The sequence below is a fragment of the Pagrus major genome, chromosome 17 (genome assembly GCF_040436345.1).
Source record: "Pagrus major chromosome 17, Pma_NU_1.0".
Lineage (NCBI taxonomy): Eukaryota > Metazoa > Chordata > Actinopteri > Spariformes > Sparidae > Pagrus > Pagrus major.
This window is the reverse complement of record NC_133231.1, coordinates 21,446,784-21,469,454: the sequence shown is the minus strand read 5'-3', so window position 1 is coordinate 21,469,454 and position 22,671 is coordinate 21,446,784. Positions and strand designations below refer to the sequence as shown.

At 43.7% G+C, this 22,671-nt stretch overlaps 1 protein-coding gene across 2 annotated transcripts; it reads right to left on the bottom strand.

The window, feature by feature from the left end:
- Window positions 1-35: 35 nt before the first annotated feature.
- On the bottom strand, window positions 36-22,671 carry megf8 (multiple EGF-like-domains 8). 2 transcript variants are annotated; one of them, XM_073484745.1, is made up of 44 exons: window positions 22,325-22,671; window positions 21,443-21,632; window positions 21,181-21,344; window positions 20,879-21,088; window positions 20,533-20,713; window positions 20,169-20,257; window positions 19,623-19,836; window positions 19,329-19,512; window positions 18,765-18,910; window positions 18,562-18,672; window positions 18,307-18,458; window positions 17,217-17,318; window positions 16,919-17,066; window positions 16,374-16,537; window positions 15,785-15,988; window positions 14,902-15,099; window positions 14,464-14,724; window positions 14,228-14,346; window positions 13,985-14,116; window positions 13,601-13,714; window positions 13,124-13,207; window positions 12,135-12,374; window positions 11,802-11,986; window positions 11,425-11,638; window positions 10,194-10,434; window positions 9,938-10,070; window positions 9,586-9,836; window positions 9,258-9,368; window positions 9,045-9,163; window positions 7,847-8,084; window positions 7,585-7,756; window positions 7,222-7,385; window positions 7,005-7,140; window positions 6,685-6,916; window positions 6,454-6,580; window positions 6,161-6,371; window positions 5,805-6,019; window positions 5,527-5,722; window positions 5,246-5,414; window positions 4,933-5,125; window positions 4,680-4,850; window positions 4,409-4,539; window positions 3,512-3,644; window positions 36-3,291 (listed from the first exon to the last, which is right to left on the bottom strand). In XM_073484745.1, exons 1-44 carry the CDS (start codon window positions 22,346-22,348, stop codon window positions 1,792-1,794), a joined length of 8,673 nt encoding a protein of 2,890 aa, XP_073340846.1. In that variant the 5' UTR covers window positions 22,349-22,671; the 3' UTR covers window positions 36-1,791. The 2 variants fall into 2 exon arrangements, with proteins under 2 accessions (XP_073340846.1, XP_073340845.1); XM_073484744.1 differs by having other exon boundaries at window positions 7,005-7,385.

The window sequence follows — 22,671 nt, the reverse complement described above, 5'->3', positions numbered from 1 at the left end:
CATGACTTTCTCTTCTGTACAAAACACACTGACAATCATGTTCCACAGACTTTATTTCAGCCGACTCAGGACAGAGAATCTTGACGCAATCTTCTGTTCGACACTGTTCCCTTCTTTGAACGCAAGAAAAAAAAATTATGTACAAAAATAAAGTATGTTAAAAAAAACATACACAAAGATACAAGACAAAAAAAACAGTATTAATGCTTATTTGTGGAGGGCTGTTATAAATAGTGACAGTATTTATTTGAGCTTTCGTTTTGCTTAACTATGCTGTGAGTATTCGGTTCATGACAAAACCTCTCGTGATTTTGTTCATTTGATAAGAAGCCAGTAGCACCATTCTGAGTTCATCCATGACTGTGTGTGCCATCTGAGGCTGGACGACATCCACTCTTAGTGTTTCACATGAATAATGGGGCTTATTGCCTCCATGCAGTGCAAAAAGGAAAACAAAAAGAAAACAAAAAAAAATACAAACATCAACACCAACCAGTGAACAAGTAATTCAGTCTCATCGCTAATAAAAATGCTGTCAAGTCTTCCCCCAAATCTCTCACCAGGAGAACTTTCAAATGCAACTCTTCCCATTATCATCGTAATTTCAATAGAGTAACACTTTTCATAGTGTATTTTTCTTCCACATCCATTTTTTTTTCTAGCAAATTGTAGCTATGATTGGCTAATACAATCATCTAAGCAGGCGAGTTGCCCGAATAAAGCAGTCCAGCAAAACTAGCCAAACACCAACATACATTTCATGTCAACAAAATGTAATCAAATGATTCAAAAGGACACATAATTTCTTCATTTTCATGGACGAGCTCTGTTGTGTTTTACATTAATATAGGAACTGAAGACTAATATTGAAAACATTATCCTTCATTTTTTTTTTTTTTTTACAAAAACAACTCATGAAACAAAATGTAACATATGTTATTGTAATAACGTCCTCCTGGAGCTTCACCACACATTTCCAGTAACACAAATATTAAGTGTAAGCCAGTCGACTCACAGACAAGGCAAGAAGTGAAGGCAGATGAGCAGAGAAACAATATAATGTAACAGAGCAAGTGAATGAATATGCAAAAACATACTCAGGAGTCTGTTTAACATAAACACGTAGCTTAGAAGCCTGCCGTATATTGAGTTATAATCATAAATAAATCACTCATATCGACTTTGATATAAAAAAAAACCATCTCACAAGCAACTTTGACTTTGTTTCCTGCGCTGAGCTGACAATCAAAAGCTTGCACATTTTGCTGAACCAATTTAAGTCTTTTTTTTTGTTCTCATTGGCAATTTTGATTGTCACTTTTTGGGGTATAAAGCACATGTTGGTTGCAAAGAGAGCGGATGTAATTTTTTTTAACACCTCTGTTGGTCAATGAGAATCATTTTTATCTACTGTCCAGCTTCAGTCATTGTACGAGACTGACTTGTTGAGTGCGCTCATACCTCATTAGTGATCACAGACAGGATGCAACATTGTTCTGTTGATACGTATAGCAGTTGCAGTGCATTCTAGAGACAGCTGGCTTGGTCATGTGAAGCACTGATTTACAGTATAGCAATACATAATACAATAAAAGACACTTAATTCATTATACAGTGTATGTACAACTCTGTTCAAAATGCTCACGTTAACTGACTCTGTCATAACTCTTTCTTTTGGACTTTGCCTTGTGGCTTTTTCTTTCAAATATTTAATTTATTATATATCAAACACTTTACAGATTTATCCCACCTCTTTTATCCCTGGCCCATTTAATTTATATCTTTGATCCCCTACATTGCCATAGTGGTCAGGTGCTGATGCCCTAGCAGCCCCTTGCGCCCTCCGCCCGCCCCTGCATGCCCCCCTGCGTTGCCATGGCCACAGTATTCTTGTAGGTTCTGACGCAAAGTGACCAGTGCGGAGCCCAGACAGGCACGATTTGGAGCTAAGACACCCCCGGGCAGCTGGAAGAGGACAGTAGCCACCCCAGCCATGCCATCGTCTGTGGGCTCCAGGGTGATAGGCCCGACTTTAAAGGTTGAATAGGAAAAGCCCATGAGCTGAGAAAGGAAGGGGTCTGAGCGGCAAAAGTGCTGGTAGCCGCTGTACGTGGATGGGTGGTGATGGTGTGAGGCCGGGGTGCCAGCTGTGGTGCTGGCGTAGTGGTGGGTGTTCAAGTAGTGCAGCGGCAGATGCTGACCGCCGTTGCCCCCTCCACCCAGGGCGAGGTGATGGTGGTGGTGGGCTGTGGGTCCGGAGCCTGGGTCATGTTTGTAGGACACAGCTCCTGCCCTGCCCCTCTGGCCCACCACCACTCCTCCTAACTTGCTTGTGCGAGCATGAGCAAGCGATACAGTGCTGCCCCCGACCCCTCCACCGGTTGAAGGGAGGTAGATGAGCTGAGGCTCCTCTGGCTCAAGGTAAATGGTGAGTTTGGCAAAGGGCCTTGATGCCATCTTGGTCATCTCCTGGATGTGGCGACGCTGCTCCCGACGGAAGTCCAGGAATTGCTTGACCTTCCATAGGAGGACGCAGACAGACAGGAAAAGGAAAAAGCAGGAAAAGAAAACAGAGAAGAAGACAAAAAGATCGATGTGGGCTTGGTCCTGTCGCAGAAACAGCAGGCCCTGGGACTCTCCCTGTCTCTCGCCGGTTCCCACGCCTCTGAGAGCGATGTAGAAACGGCTGGATTTCAGGGAGTGCACCTCATGGGGGAAGGTTATGACCACGCGATCCCGAACACTGCGGACAATCAGCACTGTTTGTGGTTTCCACACAGTGATGTAAGAAATGAGTCCTTCAGCCCGCTCCTCTCTAATTTCTCTCTCTGCCCCCGGGGGTTTCGCTTGCAGCTGCAGTGGGTTGTGAGCGAGGACAGGGCCCCCGAGACTGGATGAGGCATTGGCAAACACCTTTATAGGGGACGGAGGTGAATCCTTATCTGCACCAGAGGCTGTCCCTCGACTCGCGGATTCCTCTTCAATCTTGATTGTGTGGATCCCTGTGTGCCGGTCCACATCCACGATGAAGGTGTCATGAGAGTTGGACACATACACCTCCACCTCACCAAAGGTAACATCAATGGTGACTCGGATGTCCACATTAGTGAACTTTGGCTGCGCAGCGAAGAACACGGTGCGTCCTTTGGGCAGGTTGCGAATGGTGGGATCATGGAAGCAGTTTGTCTGGGAGGTGGGGTCAAAGCAGCACTCGGTGTCCACGTTAAACTGACGGTAGCACTGACGCCCATTCACAGGTGTGCCATTGAAGGAATCTTTGCACTTGGCACACTAAATAGAAGAGCACAACAAATACAATTTGACCAAAACTCAGCAATAAATAGAACAAGGTCATAAACTTTTTTCTTAATTTTAAATTAAAATGTTATCAATGCAGAGAAAGAAGATCCAGGGAAATGTTGTGACTCAAGCCACTGTCAGGGTGTGTTAAGTCAACAGTTTGCAAAGTGAAAACCTTCCATATTTGAAATAATCTCTAGCATGTGCATACCTGCTGCCTGTAGCAGTCTTTCCTGTCACTCTGAGGGCTGCTGAGACAAGAGGAGGTCTCTGTGTTGTTTTGGCAGGGGCAACCGGTACCATCGTGTTCATTACACGTGTCTGCATGGCCATTACACTGACACCTGCAATTAAGAGGAGAAAATACAAACAAAAGAAAAATTCAAACACTGAAAGAGAAGCAAACTGAATGGCTAAAAAGGAGAAAATCTTTCAGTCTGTTTCTATCATAGACATTTTTACTGATGCCTTTGCATAGAATTGCCTCTGATGGCATGGTGCATTATAAAAAGAATCATCATTTAGTTGAACATCATGCAGTTATATAATGATGGTGATTGTGGGCACTGCTGAAAAATGCAGTATAAATGAGGTATTATCAGATCAGATTTTAAGCATTTTTCTGATTATCGGAATCATTTTTTACAAAAATAATTTAATAACCTGAATTTGCAAGTAAAGAGTAACACAAGTTATCAAGTCAATGTACTGGCGTAAAAAGGACAATATTTGCCTCCAAAGTAGGGTGGAGTGGAGGTATAACGTAGCAGAAACTGCATATACTCCAGTGCTACCAGTGCGCAAGTAAATTGTACTTACATACGGTCACTGGTAACTGTAATTTTTTAACCAATTGATTTTTGAAGATATTTTATTTTTAATGTATGTTTATCGGTCCCAAATATAAATATAAAATCGTTCTTCATGATAACTTATAAACGGTATTGGTCCTGAAAAAAAACAAATCAGTCATATCAGTCCAGAGTATAAATGTCTTTCAAAAGTATTTAAAAGCATTATATATATCTTATATATAACATATAAAGGCTTTGTAATGTTGGTCACAGCATGGGAATCAATTGACTGCTGAGCAGCAAACATTACTCACTTGTCACACTTCCCCTGCAGCAGGAAGTAGCCACTGAGGCAGCTCTCACACTTGTCCCCCACGCTGTTGTTCTGGCAGTTCACACACACAGCGTTCTCCTCTGTGGGACCCTCAGACACCCAATTCTGAATCTGAAAGTAGAAGAAAGAGAAACAGCCCCATTCAACTTAAAGAGTTGGAATAAAGACAGTGCTCACGATACAAGAGGAAGGGCACACAACTTGCTTTATACTGATAATCAGGGAAAGCCACAAAGATGGCAGATACTTACGCTGTTGGTGTCCAGAGGGAAGAGCCGGGGGTTCTCGAGGGCCTTCTTATGTTCATCTCGGGATAAACACACAGCGCTGTTTCCCCTGCAAAACTCCCGACATGGACGACAAGTGCCGCCCCCTTTGGCAGAGCCTACAAACAGAGGCTTACACTTCTCACAGTGCTTACCCTGCAATAGGGGAAAGAAGAAATCATCACCTCTGTGAACATGGGAAAACAGTATTTGTACATGTTTTAGTTTAAGTACTCACGATGGTGTTATTGTGGCACTGGAGGCAAACGTCTGGTTGGTTTACACCAGCGCAGTTGCTGTGTTTGTTGCAGCTGCACTGAGAGGAACAGTTATCCCCCACAAATCCAAAGTGACATTGGCACACTCCTGGTGACACGCACGTCCCGTTCACACAGCCTTGTGCACACACTGGCTCACACTGACCAGAAGCACTGTACAGGACAAAAAAGAAGAGGAAACCTGTCCAGTTACTATGAAGAGCAATACAGTAGTTTTTAATCTATGCTTGTGTATTCAGTGCCTGAGGCATTCATGCTGACTCTTGATCTTACCTGCTGAGTATGTAACCTTGTTTGCAGGTGCAGTGGTATCCCTGGGGTAGGTCGTGGCAGTCCTGGGTGCTGTTGCAGTGGTGATGGCCATTGGCACACTCATCCTCCTCCGGACAGTGGAGGAAAGACCAGCTGCTGTTTCTCAGGGGGCAAACGCCTTCACTCACACCTGGGACACAAGAATGAATTAGAAAAACAATTTTTGTGAAAAATGCAACACTGAACTGGTTACTTACTACAATGCTCAGCTTTTTGACTCATCAACTGAAGATATTTCTCACCATCAAGTCCTCCTTGCAGGCAGCGTCCAGCCCCGTTGCCGCCTCGAGCTGCACACCAACCACACTGAGGCCTGCCGATGCACTGGGAGCATTGGGTGAGCTGGGAGCACTGGGGAGAACAAGAGTCTCCCCCAGAGAGCAGGCGACCACATTGACCCGCCTCACATCGCAGAGGCACGAAAGACGGGCTCATGCACTAGAGGAAAGGGAGAGAAGTTAGCTGTATAATAAACATGATTTTAATGAATAGCAAAATAGGTCAAACAGGACAGTCTTACCTGCTGCAGAGCCATGCTCCACACACAGTGCTGCCAACCTCCATCGGAGCCTCTGGAGCCCAGGCAGAGGCTGCAGTTATGGAGACTGTGACAGGGTGGAGGGCATGGCATTGGGGGAGAAGACTCCACCTGCATGGGTGAGACGTTGAGGAGGGCGTAGCTGAAACAGGTCCAGTCATAGGTGGGGTTCACACTCAGGATGCGCCTCGTCTCACCTGGAGAAATCACAACACAGACAAGGAACACTTCATGAGAAATAACATATAAACATCTGCAGCTGTAGACCGAAAATAAATAAAAAGACCTTTGAGGAAATTGTGAATTTCCCCAAGGCTCTGTAACACTCTTGCCCGTACCTGTGCGCTTGAACTGGCGAGTCCACATGCATTTTCCGGAAGCAGTGCACTTGGGGCAGTCAGAAGCCTCACAGCTGGTCTCTGTGCAGTTGCTGGACAGGAAGATCTCTCTCTGGTTGATCCGACAGTCATGTTCAGACGTACAGCTAACAGAGCTGCTGATACAGGCACCCTCTGGACAGTTCGTGCACCACTTACACTGCAGAGCAGGCTGGGAAATTCAGTCAACAAACATTTAATTGTCTGAGAGTGGCTGTCTTTCTTTGTAATAGAATAAAAGTTTTGTATGTTACCTGTGATGGACTGGAGAATGTTTTGGGGTGTCGTGCAAGGCATTCGCTGCAGGTCTTCAGTCTGCGACACTGGTCTGGCTGACGAGGGGTCGGGGAACAGGGAGACTGACCATTAAAGCAGCCCATTCTGATTGAGAGGGAGGGATGTGTTTTATTTAGCAGCTGCAAATAACTTCAGATTCAAGATCAAGAACATAATTTATTTAGAGTTGCCTTCAGCCAATGTGTTACCTCTCAGCAGTATCAGAAGAAGCACAGGTTCCCCTACACCACACGCAGCTGCCTGTGGTGGTGTTGCAGGCCTCTGGTGTGGGCAGCAGGGCACAAGGGTCAGAAGGGACAGCCAGGGTTAGGAGTCTGCCCAGTGTGACACCATTGAAGCCTCCAGACAGGAAGAGACGGCCGCCCCAGCTCGTCATGGCAAGAGACACTGAACGGTTTACTGGATCTCCTACAGCTGACACTGAAGAAAAGAGATGGAAAGTGGTTAGATTATGGCATTGTGTAATCTGACCATAACTGAATCTGAAGAAAGACATTAAGATGGTCACCTGGTTGTATCCAGGTGTTACAGTTGATCTGGTACAGAGACACTGAGTTACTGTAGTCCTCTGCTTCTGTTCTCCCCCCAACAATGACCATGGTGTCTTTGATCATGGCTGCAGCGTGAAAGAAACGGGACAGGGGCTGCGAATCAAAGATAGATATGTTATCTTTATGCAGTGGGCTGATGGACAGTAAATGCTTGGCTTGACGTTGGCCTCTTACCTTATTGCCCTGCGAGGGCACCAGCAGGGACCAGGTGAGGTTGGGGTAGAACAGACTGTAGAGCTCACCCGAAGGCTCCACCGTCTCCACGTGGAAGCGGTAGCCTCCAAAGACGTAGATGGCATCAGTCTGCTCATGGTAGACGGCTGAGTGACCATATAAACCTGATTGAACGCATAAAACAAAGCAGGTTTAAGAACAAAATTTGCTGCATCTGTTGACATTTTTTTCAAAATGTAATGCTGAATTTCTTTGTGGGGTCAGACTATTTTTGTACTTTTATAAGAGGTGCATCAGTCAATAAGTTATTGATCAAATAAAACTATATTACAATGCATTAAAAAAACAAAGTGTCTCAAAAACCTGTAGGTGGTGTGCCAGTATGAGGGGCAATGGTCCAGTTTCCAGTGTGAGGGCTGAACTCCAGCAGATGGTGGTTGAAGCCGTTCTCTGGAGAGTAACCACCAATCAACAGCACAGAGGAGTCTCGGCGCACAGTTAAAGTGTGGCCAGCCACCGGGGGCAGCACTGAGCTCTGTTAGTGGTGGAGAGAAAATTTAATTTGCTAGAAGTAAAAAAAAAAAAACAACACTTTTTGTATTTCCAGGATAAATCTAACCCTTACCGTGTGTTCTCTCCAGACTAAACTGCTGAGATTGAGACTCCAGGTATCCATGGCAACACCATTTTGAGTGACACCGCCCACCACCAACATGAAGTTGTGACTGGCTCCGTGGTTTCCAGAGCCAGACTCGTGACTGGTCAGCAGTGAAGAGGCGTGGTGATAGCGAGGGCGAGGAGTCGAGCCCTCTTCCACAGAGCTTGTCAACATTTGGGTCCAACGGCGCTCGGAAATAGAATATCTAAAACAACCAAGGAAAAAACACTTCATTATATAAATTCAGATATATATATATATATATATATATATATATATATATATATATATATATATATATATATATATATATATATATGTATATATATATATATATATATATATATATATATATATATACACATATACATGTATATATATATATATATATATATATATACATACATACATACACACATACATATATATATACATACATACACACATACATATATATATATATACATACATACATACATACATACATACATATATATACATATATATATATATATGTATGTATATGTGTGTGTATACATATACACACACATATATACACTGGCTGGCCAAAAAAAGGCACCACCTGTATTTAACTAAGCAAATAGGTAAGAGCCTTCCATTGGATAATTACTGCAGTGATCAATATGTTTCAGCTGGCAACAAGTTATTTAACCCAAACTGATGCAGTGAGTAGATTCTTATTTTCTCAAGACATATCCTGTGGTCGTGGAAAATAAGTTACCCTGTTTCAGAAGGGTCAAATTATTGGCCTGCATCAAGCAAAGAAAACAACTAAGGAGATTGCTGAAACTACTAAAATTGGGTTAAGAACTGCCTAACGCATTACTAAAACCTGGAAGGATAGTGGTGGTGAACCATCATCTTTGAGGAAGAAATGTGGTGGGAAAAAAATCTTGAATGATTGTGATCAGAGATCACTTAAACGCTTGGTGAAATCAAATTGTAAAAGAAATCAACAGTAATACTCACTCATTGCATAAGCTCATCAAAACCATACCATGGCGAATGCGTGCTGTAATCAAAGCTAAAGGTGATCCAATGAAATATTTAAGTGCATGACTTTTTTTTTGGCCTGGCAGTGTACATACAAGATAATAACACCGAAAAGGTTTCATGACATTAATAATCACCAGGAAAGCCTTACCTGTAGACATTTCCCAGAATGCCCTCTGACAGAGAAAGTCCTCCATACATCCAGAGGTAGCCCTGTGGTCCAGACACCAGAGAGTGGCCCATCCTGTGGAGGAACCTGTGGGCCTGGTTCTGTGGAGGAACAACACATATGAATGTGTGTTTGTGTGAGCTGGAGTGTAAAATTGAAAAAGCGTGAAACATTTTCTGCGTATTAGGCCCTTACCACTGTCATTTGTGTGTCCAACAGTGTTTCCCAGACCAGGCTGTTGGAGTCTCGAGGAACAGAGCAGTCTGAGCCAGCCCAGCTCTCCGAGCACACACACACTCCCAGAGACTGAAACAAACAGAATATGCTGGTTAGCAATCTAGGAAAAAAATTTCTCTCATCTTTTAAAATAAAATTCTGTTCAGTTACTTTAATCTAATACTAAACAGTAACATTTTGACACATTTTCCATTAATGATTGATTCCTTGTCATTTACAGTCACAGAAATACATAATCCCTGTGCTCAAAGCTTGGAAAACAAAATCAAACTGTGACAGCTCTTACTATATTACAAGCCCCTCTTCCTTCTGTTGCTCCACAGTCCTGAGGGCATATTGGCCGGTCGCAGTGGGGTCCACCATATCCCTGAGGGCACTGACAGAGCCCCCCTTGGCACTGGGCTCCACCTGGACAAGCAGGTGACCCATCTTCTCCCTCATCTCTGCTCTGGTGACATCGCCGCACCCAGAAAGATGCGTTGAAGCCTTGAGGTTTGTTTGAGGAGACGTTGGCCTCAAAGTAGACAGAGATCACACCTGGTGGTAAAAGAGAAAGTGAAATATAGTGAAAGCGACATAATGAGTTTCAATTATGTGTTTAAATGCCTACTTTATTCAATGAATATATGGATGGATACCTGAGGTGGCCTCCACGGTGATAGGTTGAGCCCTTGTGGTGCCACAAAATGCCCCAATCAGGTTGTGATCTGAATGTACAACTCCATTACCCAGGAAACGAGGAAGGCCATCAAACACATAGACAAAGGAGCTCTGCAAAATAAAACAGAGAGAATGTAAAGAGACAGACAGACAGAGAGAACAACTGTTGATGCTACTACTCAGCTTTTCATTCGCATGTGTGCTTGTGTGTCATCAGGTCAAATTTGTACTCACTTTACAATGCGTATGAGAGTCTGGGTGTAGAGTGAGGGCTACAGGGGGACACAGCTGTCTGGGCAGACAAGGTGCCAGGTTCTCAGTCACTGACAGGACCCACAAACAATGAGAGAGTCCTCCCCTCCCTTCTGTGCCACTTCGCCACCCCAGGGAAGAGGAGAGAGGAATGGCAGAGGAGGAGGTGGGGGAGAGAAGCACAGAACGGCCCTGGCACTGACGGTAACATGTGCCATTGTTCCTGTTAGAAAGAGAAAAATGTCAGGATAGACACATTATGATGGAAAGATCTGGAAATACAAAAAATCAACCAAAGATAAGGCCACCGTTTTCACCCTTTTTTACTTTTATCAATATTTCATTATAATCTCCACTCCTTGATTTCGATTTGTTTTCTTTTTTTTGAAATCCTCTTTTTATTGAGTTATATCAAGGTCCATATAAACAATGTACTCATTCTCGTAGGACTTAATAGCCTTATCTTTCCTAGCCTTCTGTAAAACCCAGATGTAGCAGAAGGTAATAAAAGTGAGTTAGAATAGATAATACAGAAACAAATAAATACCAATAAAGTAAATAAAAATACAGGCATAAAAAAAACATAAGAACAGAGTGACCAGAATGTTTGGGTGTGCCTTTGTGGTACTCAAATGACTTTAAACTTGTCCTGATGCAGTCTAAGTAAGTCTTTCTATTCTAAATACATATAACATTTTCTAATGGCAGGGCACCAAATACAATGGTCTGTAAAACTTCATGAACCCTTATGCCAGGAAGAAATTAACAATGGGCAAGATCAGAATATAGGATAATGATTTTCTTCGGAGAGCCTGCTTCGCAGTCTCCAGCAATTGGCGGATTCGGTATAACGACTCCTCTAAACTGGAGTTGTGAAGTAGCTAATGAGGGTTTTCCAATAAAATGCTCTCCATAAAGCTGAAGTTTTCCATTGAAGCCCACATAAATTAATTTTCCTTTATACCTAGGTTTCCTCTCTTTTCCCTTTTTATTTAAGATACAATGAGCAACGATTTTGTTGACTGTAGACTCCTACAAAGTTTTGGGTTTAAAAAATAAGCCTCTATGAAAACTTTTAGTACAATTTCATCCAAGTACTTTTGTTAATTTAACCTTCATTATTTGCTCAATTTAATGGTTTTCATTCAGGTCAGACATAAAAGAAATAAAAAGTGTACATTACACTCAAGGTACACAGTTCAGATCTCCTTACCTGGGGTCTCCGTAGTAGCCAGGCAGGCAGGACTCACAGTGTGGTCCCTGAGTGTTGTGGGTGCAGTAGCACTGGCCTGTCTGGTTGTGACAGTATCCTCGGAGTGGGTCGCCGTGGCCGTTACACTCACAGGGCACACAGCCGCTGCCACCGGCCAGGGCTGAACCAAAGCTACCTGGACGGCAGTGCTCACAGTGGGGCCCTGTAGTCCAATCTGAAAGACCGAAAGAATGTCAGCAGAGCAAATTTCAACAAATGTAGTTTAGTTTTATGAACTGTATGATTCTAAGTCATAAAGGAGCTTGAGCCAGTATGATTTAATACAAAAGATGACAGAGAACAAGCCATTGATGTAAGGCATAATCTTAAGATCTCACCCTGGCATTCGTCACAGATCCCTGGTGCAGTAATACAGGTGGAGTGGAAGTTGCAGCCACAGTCGACATCACATTCAACACCACTGAGAACCAGAGTGGCCGGGTCGGACGTCCAGCCAAGGGAACATTCACACTCAAACCGTGGACTGCCACTGCACTGGCCCTCACGACACTCGTTGTAGCATCTGTGAGAGGGGAGAAATTATGTTTTGTTTTTTTCAGATTTACAAAAGAAATCCTGATGACTAAATGGTAAATGTAAAGAAGATTTTTAAGTGAAGAGAGCTGAAGTATGTATCAACAGAGCAACACAGTTTTCACTTAGGCGCTTACGTCTGGTTGCAGTGCAGCGTGCCGTCTCCTGTGTATCCTCTCTCACAGTGGCACTCATAGGAGGTGGGAGTGTTGATGCAGGTGGCAAACAGGTGACAGTTGTGGAGACCCAGCCTGCATTCCTCTACATCAGGGCAGGTGGGGTAGGACCAGATGGCATCTTTCTCTTCGACATCAAAGTCCTCCAGCTCCATCTCCATTTCCAGGGGTCGAGGTGGGGCCGAGGTCTGAGGCTCAGGGCTGGGGGAGCAGGACAAGGAGACGTGAAGTTGGACAGGCATACTATATCCATCTACTGTGTTATGACGTTATCAACATAAAGTCGGCAGTGTTATCTTAAGGGCTCAGTAAGAAAACCACCCAGGTATCAAACAAAATGCACTTAAAGAATATATAATTGTAATTTGGCTTTTAATTTGGGGTAACCCTGTTGCATCACTGCATTTATTCTTGTTATTGTATTGTGATATCATCAACCTGTAATTTTTATCCTGTTCTGTTAGGCACTTTGGGCTGCATCTTTGCATGAAAGGTGCTATACCAGTAAAGGTAATATTATTTTCTATTTTTAAGTGGATATAGCTGATAACATTGAAATGTTTTCTTTCAACATAGACTGGACAAAGTAGATTTTTATTCATTGCTAAGTCCCACAAATGTTTATTAAAAATTGTCCAACACACAATGTGAGGTTTCTTCGAAAAAGGGGTAAACATGAGAAACCTGTTAATATTTACTGATCTTTTTTTAATACTAATTTGTCCGTATTGGAATTGAAATAATCATATTGTGAAAAATAAGTTAAGGACCCTTAGCAAGGAAGGTGGACCACCACAAATAATTTGCAATCTGTGAGAAACATTCCACCCACAATATTCAAAGTATAAAATTATATCAATATCAAAAGCCCTCGTCTTATGACTAAAAGCCACATACTAACAGACAGTTTACTGCATCAAGTCATGAAAGTGTAATAAGAGATATCTTACTTTGCAGCCCGTGCTTCAGCCACAGCCACACTGCAGTTATACACCAAGGGATCGTCCATTCCTGCCCAGTCTCCCCTCAGACATCTGAAAAGATGGGTAGAAAATACATACATTAAATAAAATAAATAAATACAAGAAAATCACAATAAAAACAATAAAAGCTTTTAATAATCCAGTGGTTCACAAAGTGGGGTCTGAGACCAGGGTCCTTGGTTCCAAGGTGTCCCCAGCTAAAAGGGGAAAAATGTATTTTCACTATAATTCCATCCATAAGTAACACAATGGCATAATGTATGGTTATTTTGGTCTTGCCATTCATATACTTTCAGTCTAAAAGCAAAAATCTTATCAGACAGTGGTCCATTGTGTAATTTAAGAACCACTCATTTCTTCAGTCATTCAAATCTGGTGTGTTGCCTCTCTTATGTGCTTTCTCTGTACAATGTACTTGTATTGTTACATGTTTGCCAAACTTACTTTCCAATTGTGGGATTGTTGTAGTCACCACACCAGCCACACTGGAACGTCCGCAGGCAGTCTGTGCACGTGTTTATAGCTGAACACTGCTTACACTGGGGAACCGAATGAACACTGACAGAGGAGAGAATTAAGAATGAAAATATTAGATTATTATTCTCATTTGAATGACAAAATATACATAATTACACTCAGTTTTTTTATTTAGTCAGTTCTCTGTCTTATTTTTATTGTGAATGCAAATAAAGTAAAGTGAATGTATTACTGTATGTGTTCAAGTTGAAATCAGCAAAACTGACAGGATAGCAGTTAACTACAGTACAGTATATTTCATATCTCAGCTAAAAATTAAAGAAAGAAGTCTTAAAAATGTTCTTATTTTACCTGTCATACCAGTCCCTGCATTCTCCATAGGGGTATTTTGTGAGGTAGGCAGCAAAATAGAAGCAGGCCTGGGCTGACTCACACCATGCACACTGGCTGGAGTTAGAGAGGCACTCACCGCACGTCTTTCTCCTTTTGAAGACAAAAAGAGAGGGGAGGAGAACAAGGCTGAGATGTAGATTCTTGTTGGATTCATGTATGATCTGTAATTACCCATGTTAAAAATATAGTCTTCCAACTCACTGGTTGCAGACTTTAGGACACCCCCTTGAGTCACGTATGGATCCATCTAGTCTCCCCCGTCGACTGCATTGGTAGTCGCCTTTCTTGCTGGAGTTTATCTGCCACTCGCAATAAAGATCCTGCGGGCCAGAGTTAGCATTGCGTGAGTCAGGAATACAGCAGCTCTTAATTAAGCTATACAACATCAGCAGCACGGTGACACTCCATGTTAACACATTCTGTTGTTTGTGATGTACCTGAGTACAAGCGGAGCAGTCTCTGTACTCCTCACACAAGGTGCAATGCTGGGGTGCCAGCAGCAGATGGCGCTGACCTTCTCCTTTGCCTTCCCCCTTCTCTCCCTCAGGGCATGGCTCCAGATCTGGGCTGTCCCGCAGCAGGCAGCGTGACAAGGACGGGCACCAGCCACAAGACTGGTCTGATAGACAGGCCAGACAGGACATGTAGCTTGAGCAGGAACCAGAGCGGTAAGGCTCCAAGAACAGAAAGGAGATCTCCTAGATGGAGAATAAAAGAGGACACGAGGGGAAAGTTATTTGGTTTCTAATGAAGGAAACTCATTGTGCAGAAAAATGACAGAACGGAAAATGCACAGGAACACAAACTGCTTATGCAGGTCAAAGCTCTTTGCTTTTGTTGAGAAGCAAAGCAGGTTTAGCCATTCTAGTACTCACACTCCCTCCAGGCAATGTTCTGTTCCAGATCAGAGCCATCTCACTGGTCTGTCCTGACCCCGAGTTGTTAAGGTAGCCCTCAGCCTGAACAAGGTAATGGTTGCCCCTGGTCAGGTTAGAGAACAGTCGACTCCCATCTGTGCGAGCCAGCAGCTTCAACTCCTTCTCCTGCTGGGCTGCCCAACGTCCCACCACCTCCTGCTCCGACAGTTGAAAGATGCAGAGACAGTTCGAGAGAAAGAAAAAGTGGAGAAGAGTTAAGCAAAAATGTCAATCATAAAAGTAGTAAGTCACATTTTGTCTTGAAATGCTGATAGTTGGTGCTCTGAGAAAAATAGGAACTACCTAGTTGTCTTTGCTAGGGGGGAAGTTATCTGTTTTCAACTTTAATTTAACAACTGAGTTTTGAATTTTTTATACATTTTATGATTTTATTTAAACACCGGACATCTTAAATGTTCTTTTAGTTTAAGACCATAGACAAAAGTTCCTTACGTTAACTGTTTTGTTAAATAATTGATAACCCCTGTTTGTTTGCTGTTCAGAAAAATGATCTGATTCTTGATTCAAGCTTGTGAAAAACCCTAAAGAGGGTGTTTTGTTATCCGCTGCACCCCTACAATTAAGGTAGATGTCATGTATAGCAAACACAGACCTGTCCTGATTACTCCTGTGTGGATGCTTGCTTTCCAATACTCGCAAAGTTATTCCACAAGGGACCAACATTACTAAATTATGTCTAGTGAATATTATATTACAAGACCTCATCTAGAACAACTAATTCCGCCAATCATTTCCAATTTCAGATGAGAAATTTGTTTTAAAATGATTTATTAAATGAAAAAAAACACAACTTAAAGGCTTGACATGCACTTTCTCTCACCAGTTGGCTGGAGTTGGGACCTGACGCCATTCGAGCCTCAAAGTGGAGCCTCTGGATGCGAGCCCACATGGAGACAGTCTCGGTGGGAGCGGGTGCAGGCGGAGGGGCTCCCCACAACGGGTGGATGAAACCCCTGAACTGTAGGGCTACGTCCATTTCTGTGGTGGGGCTAAGGATGATGGTGGTGCTGCGGAGGATGGACACCTGGCAAAAGGGTGGTGAAGATGGAGGATAGTGGAGGATGGATGGAAGCGGAAACACATCAACAGAAGCACTATTCTCTACAAACTGCTTCACAAGTTTGACAAACTACTTGACAAAGGAATCTTCTCTGTGAGCCAATTGCAAAACGGACAGCGAACAAAGAGAATAAAACAAGAGAAGTGAGCATTGGGGCCAAGAGATTAAAAAGCCAAGAGCACAAGGCAGAAAAGGACAATAAAAAAGAAAGATTCAAGTTGGAGAAGTGCAGTGGAGTCTAAGTGTCACAGCAATGTTGGAGGAAGGAAGGAGGGATAAGTATAAGCAGAGAGGGAAGTAGTTACAACCACAACTAGCAAAGTTAGGACTTGAGATTTGGACTCCGTACCTTGTCAGGCTGGGAGTCGTTGCGGGGGTGCTGGAAGGTGAGCAGGTGCAGTCCCGGGACATAGTTCTCGGTGCGACAGGAGTGGAGGGAGGTTAGGAAAAGGGTACGCTCCCCCCACCAGCCGTACGCCCCTGAGATCTGGTCCACACGGCACGCACTTCGCTCTGTGAGACCGAGAGGGAGAGGTCAGCACACAAAGAACACATCTGACCTCTTAAAATCTCAAAATACAGCAGTTTTCTAAAGTGCACTACTGTACTGCAACGAGTCTGATCTGTGACTTTTGTGTGACGTGTGTTCAAAAAGAGTAAAACGACATGACCTTGCTGCACCAGAGGAAGTATGGGCTTGGACAGACGAGTCAAATCTAGGTCTGAGCAGCCTGTCCAATCTCAGCTGAGTGCAGTCAAGTCACTGTGCTCTATCTGTGACACGCGCCCAACATGAGTCTAGTCCCTCCCATGTCAACTCCCAACATCTTTCATTTTTCAGTCTGAGCCTGAGCCCTCCTCTTCTGCCCTCCTTCCTCCCTCCCTGGGTCTCACCTGACACTGGCAGGCAGGACTCGTTCTGAACACACCAGCCAAACTCCCCAGGGGCACGGGCCAGAGAAGCTGGGGTGCCACTGAACACCAGACAGGACTGGCAATCAGACAGGAAGCGAGCGAGGCCCAGGCAACCAGTACTGCCACACTGTGGACACAAAACAGGGGTCAAACGTTATAACCATAATCCTTACAGATATTCATACACACAAGTCAAAGTGAGCGAATGTATTGCGTGTATCACAATGTGGGAATAGATGTACTAACAACCACAAGGCTGTACAAAGTGAAGTGTTACCTGATTAGTGGGCTCGTACTCTCGACAGCGGCCTTCACACCAACTGCACTCTGGGTTCTTAAGGCACATACTTTCATCTAACGCCTCAGCACAAACAGCATCCTGGTGACGGAACACACACACACACACACACACACACACACACACACACACACACACACACACACACACAAAATGTAGTTATCCTACTTGCATTTCTTAAACACAACCTTTTTCATCCTTTCTCCTATAAGTCTTTTTACAGACATTCTATCACTGTTGATGGCAAATGTTTTCACCTAAAGCAATACATATTTCAGTCAGTGCAAGCTGAGTTCTCCTGCTGCAAAATCTGTTGTTCTTCCAGCTCCAGCATTGTCATTTGACTTGTACAGTGACGTTGGTGCCAAGAAGAACTACAGGCTATTTGAGAGGATGTTATAAACAAGGATACCTTTTACAGTGTTTTGGCTGACTCTGTTATTGAGTCATATTTATTCAAGCCAGAGTACAGCCAAAGCAATGCAGCAGGGAGAGGCCAAGACTGCAGCTGCATTAGCCGCACAAGAGGATCTGGCTATATCCTTAACCTGAGCTGCAAACAGGGACTAGTGCTGCCTTTGCTCAATTGCATTGATGGAAACTAATTAATTCACAAGCAATAAATTTCAGCGTGGGCAGCTTTTGTTGGACGCTGTCGCTGACGCATACCCCAAGAAAGCTTAAAAAGCATAAAATCTTTACTTTTCACTTGAACAGAGGTGTGCTGGTGACGTTCAAGATAAACTGGAAAAGACAACCAAGACCAGCATGGCTGACAGGGTAGATGGCCATTGGGAGAGTAATTATGTCACAAAACACTACATTTTGGCCAATAAAGTATTAGCTACAGGTCAGGGTACAACAAAGGTGTCAAAAGCTAGCGCCAAATGCATCTTGATACATATAGGCACTGCTGACATGGCACTGCGAGCGGGAAAACACTGAAATTGACTACATTAACCATCAACACTAATAGGACATCCACATAAAATACAAAAAAGATTCCCTTTAATTTGCCAGTCCAATGATATAACTTCTTGTTCTCTTGTTTAATGAAACTTTTACTCACCCTGTCACCTTGATCGCTACTGACGAACAGTGGAACTTTGTAAGCCACCAGGTCTCCACGGGCAACACCACTGTAACCCCCAGCAACCAGCAACACTCGTCCCTCCATCACAGCAGCAACATGTGAGTAACGCCCCCTCACAGAATCCCCATCTGAGAATAAATTCAAGTTTTGTAAGGACTGTAGGTGCACTAGTCCCAGAGGAGACGTATGGACTGTCTGTAAGAATTATGAAAGAAGTCCACAGGTACTCACTGAGTGACCATCTCTCCCCAGCAGACACCCACTGGTGACAGCCCAGATGGTAAAAGAAGATCTCCTCGTCGTAGCACTTCTCCTCTTGGTAGTGAATATGTACATTACCCCCTGGGAAAGAAAGGCAGGAAGAAAATAGATAAAAATACACAGGACTGCACCGATCAAAATGGATTATGTCTGCTTGTTTTTTCGATGCTTACCATAGACCACCATGTAGTTTCCGATGACGGTGGCTGAGTGGAAAGCTCTTTCTCTGGGGCCTGTTGCTGGGAAACGGGAACGAAAGGACGTCCAAAAGCGCCGGTCCACGTGGAACACATCGGTGTTGTTCACCCTCACACTAAACCTGAAAAAAATAAAAAGCGTAAAGTGTACTTTAAGTTTCGATAAAAGATGCTGTATATTTTTTATTTACTTGTTGGATTATTCTCAAAATGTTCTTTGGGTAACAACTTGTTTTATTATTTTGAATAATTTATTCTTTACATTTTTCTTAAGTGCTAAATTTAACACATTTTCCCACAGGAATTAGGTTTTATCTAATGTAATGGAACAAATCGATTACAATTCACGCTATTCACACAGGAATAGACAATAATATTACATCTGCAGTCCCCAAACAAATAGAGATACACTCAAGAGTCCATCAGCAATCTGTTCCTCTTTCTCATTAACAACCATAAATAGAGAAGTGTGCACAAAATGTTGACGCACATGAAACAGACTGTATTTTCTCTCACTCTTTCTACTGTACAGTTGTGTACCTGGCAGTTGTAGGCCTGTGACCTCCGTAGACCAACAGTGTCCTGGATGGGCTGTGAAAGACCATTGAGTGGCCAGCTGTGGCTGGTGGTTTCCCACCAGTGGGCTGAACAGTCTCCCACCGCCCAGAACCATGCAGGCCGAACCGATACAGAGAGGAGGAAAACATATCCTCCTCAGTGCGACCTGGGAAATAAGGAGAGAAAAGGAAAGATGCTGCTTAAGTACAGTTTAATTCTCAGTGGATAATTGTATGTATGCCAGACTGAAAGGTGCCGAAATAAAGTGAAACCCACCTCCAAATACATAGAGATAATTGTCAACTACAGCTGCAGCGTGATTGGCCAGTTTCGGAGCGCCATGTGAACTTGAAAACCCGAGCTGTTGCCAGTCATCTTGGAGCGGCCGGTACATCCAGACATCACTGGCCAGGGAGCCGTTGGCAAGCTCTCCTCCAAAGATAACCATATTACCCGTCCACTCTACTGCAGTGTGGGAGTGACGAGCAACCTGACAACATAAACGAGCCAAACATTGCAAGAAGGAAGTGAATAAAAAGAAATGTGAAGTAATAAAAGCACAGGAAGAGAGTTTTTTCTGTCTAATCGTGTTTCCTTTCATCCCTCTGACAAGAAATAAGGTTTCTCCAGCAACTCTAGCTATGTTGACAGGGTTTCTTTTAATACCTTGTCCCGATTAAATAAACCAGGTTTAGATGACATTTAAAGGATCAGGTTACTGCGGAAGGCTGGTAGTAGCCAACTTGCGTGCATGTAAACACAGTATATGAGATGCAAGAGCAGAAGGAAGCAAAATTGTGTGTTTTTCCTCAAACCACTTACAGGAGAGTGACCATAAGACCTGCTTTCCCACTGGTTGGATGTGAAGTTATATTTGATCAAGTCACCAAGAGCTCTGTTCAGGTCAAACCCTGGAGGACAAGAAGAAAAAAAAAAAATCAAACATACACTCATTAATGATCAAAAACATCAGATACGAGAGAGGAGAAGAGTCAATAAAGGGACTTCAGCTAAAACAAACACAGCAACATTGACGTTGGTTAAAATCTAACCAGTGTACAAGTTCATCTCAAGAGACATCTGCTGAAGAATAAAGGACCATTAATGTAAAACAAACGTGTTAACGAAGCAGGTAGAAGGTGTGTAAAACAACACCAGTGAAAAAATAAGAGGATGTCACTCTCACCGCCAAACAAGTACATGGCTCCAGTGGAGGACAGGTATACGCCAGCAGATCCCGTCCTGGGAGGTGTGTATGGGTTTCCCTCACTCACACGGCACCACTGCCCTGTCCCACTGTCATCATGGAAACCAAGCTCGCAGCTGTGACCCATGAAGCCTGGGTTACACAGACAGCGCTCTCCTTTCTGGGACAAAACAAGAGTATAGGAATAGCTTAGGACCAGTAATCAATGTTTCAAGAAAATGCACAAATGAAGTAATTAAAGCCCTTAAAGAAAAGGTGAGCGGATCTTTGGCTGAAGAATATTTACTTCATGTGTTCATTAACCCTCCCCTCTCTCCAGTCTTACCTTGTCACACTGGCCATTCACAGAACAAGCCTGGGAGCACAGAGGGGTTGTACAAGCTGCTCCTCCCCAACCCTGATGGCAGTGGCACTTTAATGTAGAGGGATCGCAGCGGCCATGACCACCGCAGGCTCCGGGGCACAACGAGAAGGTGTAGGTTGCGTTGAAGCCCAGGAGGTTGTAATTGGCATCGCTGAAGAGATGAAGCAGCATCTGGAAAAAGAAAATTAAATAAACAGACAAAAAGTTAAAATCTGCCATAGTTGGAATGCTTGAGTTTCTTTCATTGTGTCTTTATCGGTTACCTTGCCAGATTTGGCTTCGATGGGTTGAGGCAGGGTGTTTCCACTCAGACTGGCTAGGAGCGGGCTCTGGTAGGAGTCTCCATCATACACAAACAGGTAATCATAGGTACACTCTGTGTCCATGAAGGTGAAATTTAAGACAATGCGGTGACTGTTGCTGGGAGCTGGAAGATATAGAAAAGGTTGGAAACATGAGTCTAATTAACCGACAGTCTGTTGGCTGCAAGATACTTGTTTCGCGGTAAATATACCATCATTATACCTTTGATAAGCCACTCGCAGTTCCCATTGACAGAGTAGTTTCCTGGCCCATCTGTGACATAGCCTGGCGGTCCCCTCAACACCTGCCTGTGGCCCTTGCAGTCCCCCGCCTGGCACACAGGCGACTTGGCCAACAGCAGAACCACCAGGATGAAGAAGACAGGGAGGGGGGAGGCCATCACTGGCACCGCCTGGATGATGGAGAGCAAAAGGTGACAGGGAATCATTCGCTGCAGCAAAATGTGGACCAGCCTCCTAAAATATCGTTGGTTCCAGCACCACCAAGCATCTCTCACACAAGATGACTTGAAACTATGCATTCTGCCTGTAGAATAAAGAGGATTATTTCTATGGAAATACAATTTTCGTGTCACCCTTCCAGTCCCCTGTCTGTTTACACTGATCTTTCTGTTTTGCTGACTGATCTCTCTGCAAAATTCCAGTTTAAGAAAGCATGACTAGGAAAAAAACTGCAATGCCATTCAAGGTGCAGCATTAAACAGACGTAAAGGTGGCCACATCAGAATACTTGATGCACGTTACGAGACTTGAAAGGCTGTCTGTGGGCAAAACACAGTTTCTGATGGAGCTAACTACTGTTAGCCTCATGTACAGTAACGTTACCAGTGCAACAACCTCACAACAGTAATGCTACAAGGTTTTAACACATGTAGCTCGCGTTATACACAAAGTATAGTATACACTGCTACAGTGTTTATTAATCGCTTTTCTTGTCTCCAACTAGCTAAAGGATGAACCACCTGGTATCAGCAATAAGGAGCTATCATAACAAAGCTAACGTAGCTAAGCTAGCTAACCGAGTACCGTTAACAGCCAGAGGCCGCTGGCTGGCTGGTCTGCACATTTGCATGTTCCTACTCACCAGTTCCCGTCGCTTTGGCTTCATGGTAGTTTACATTTTCGGCGACCCTTTAACGCTAGCTACCACATGAGCCAACTTTTCGTTAGGGACTGCTCAAGACTGACAGCTAGCCGAATTAGCCAGCAGCTAATGCAGAGGACAGCGCCGACTACAACACGGTAGGGCTGCTAGCTAGCGGTAGCGGCTCAGCCAAATCCAGATGCGCAATCGTCAGTGGCTGCAAAATCTACCGGGGTAAGTCATTCTCGAGAGTAATTAATCATGTTATAATGACGGCCTTGTGTTTCTATAACTAGAGCGTTACACTAGTAGGAAATGCTGCCGGCTAACAACGCAACCTTTTAACA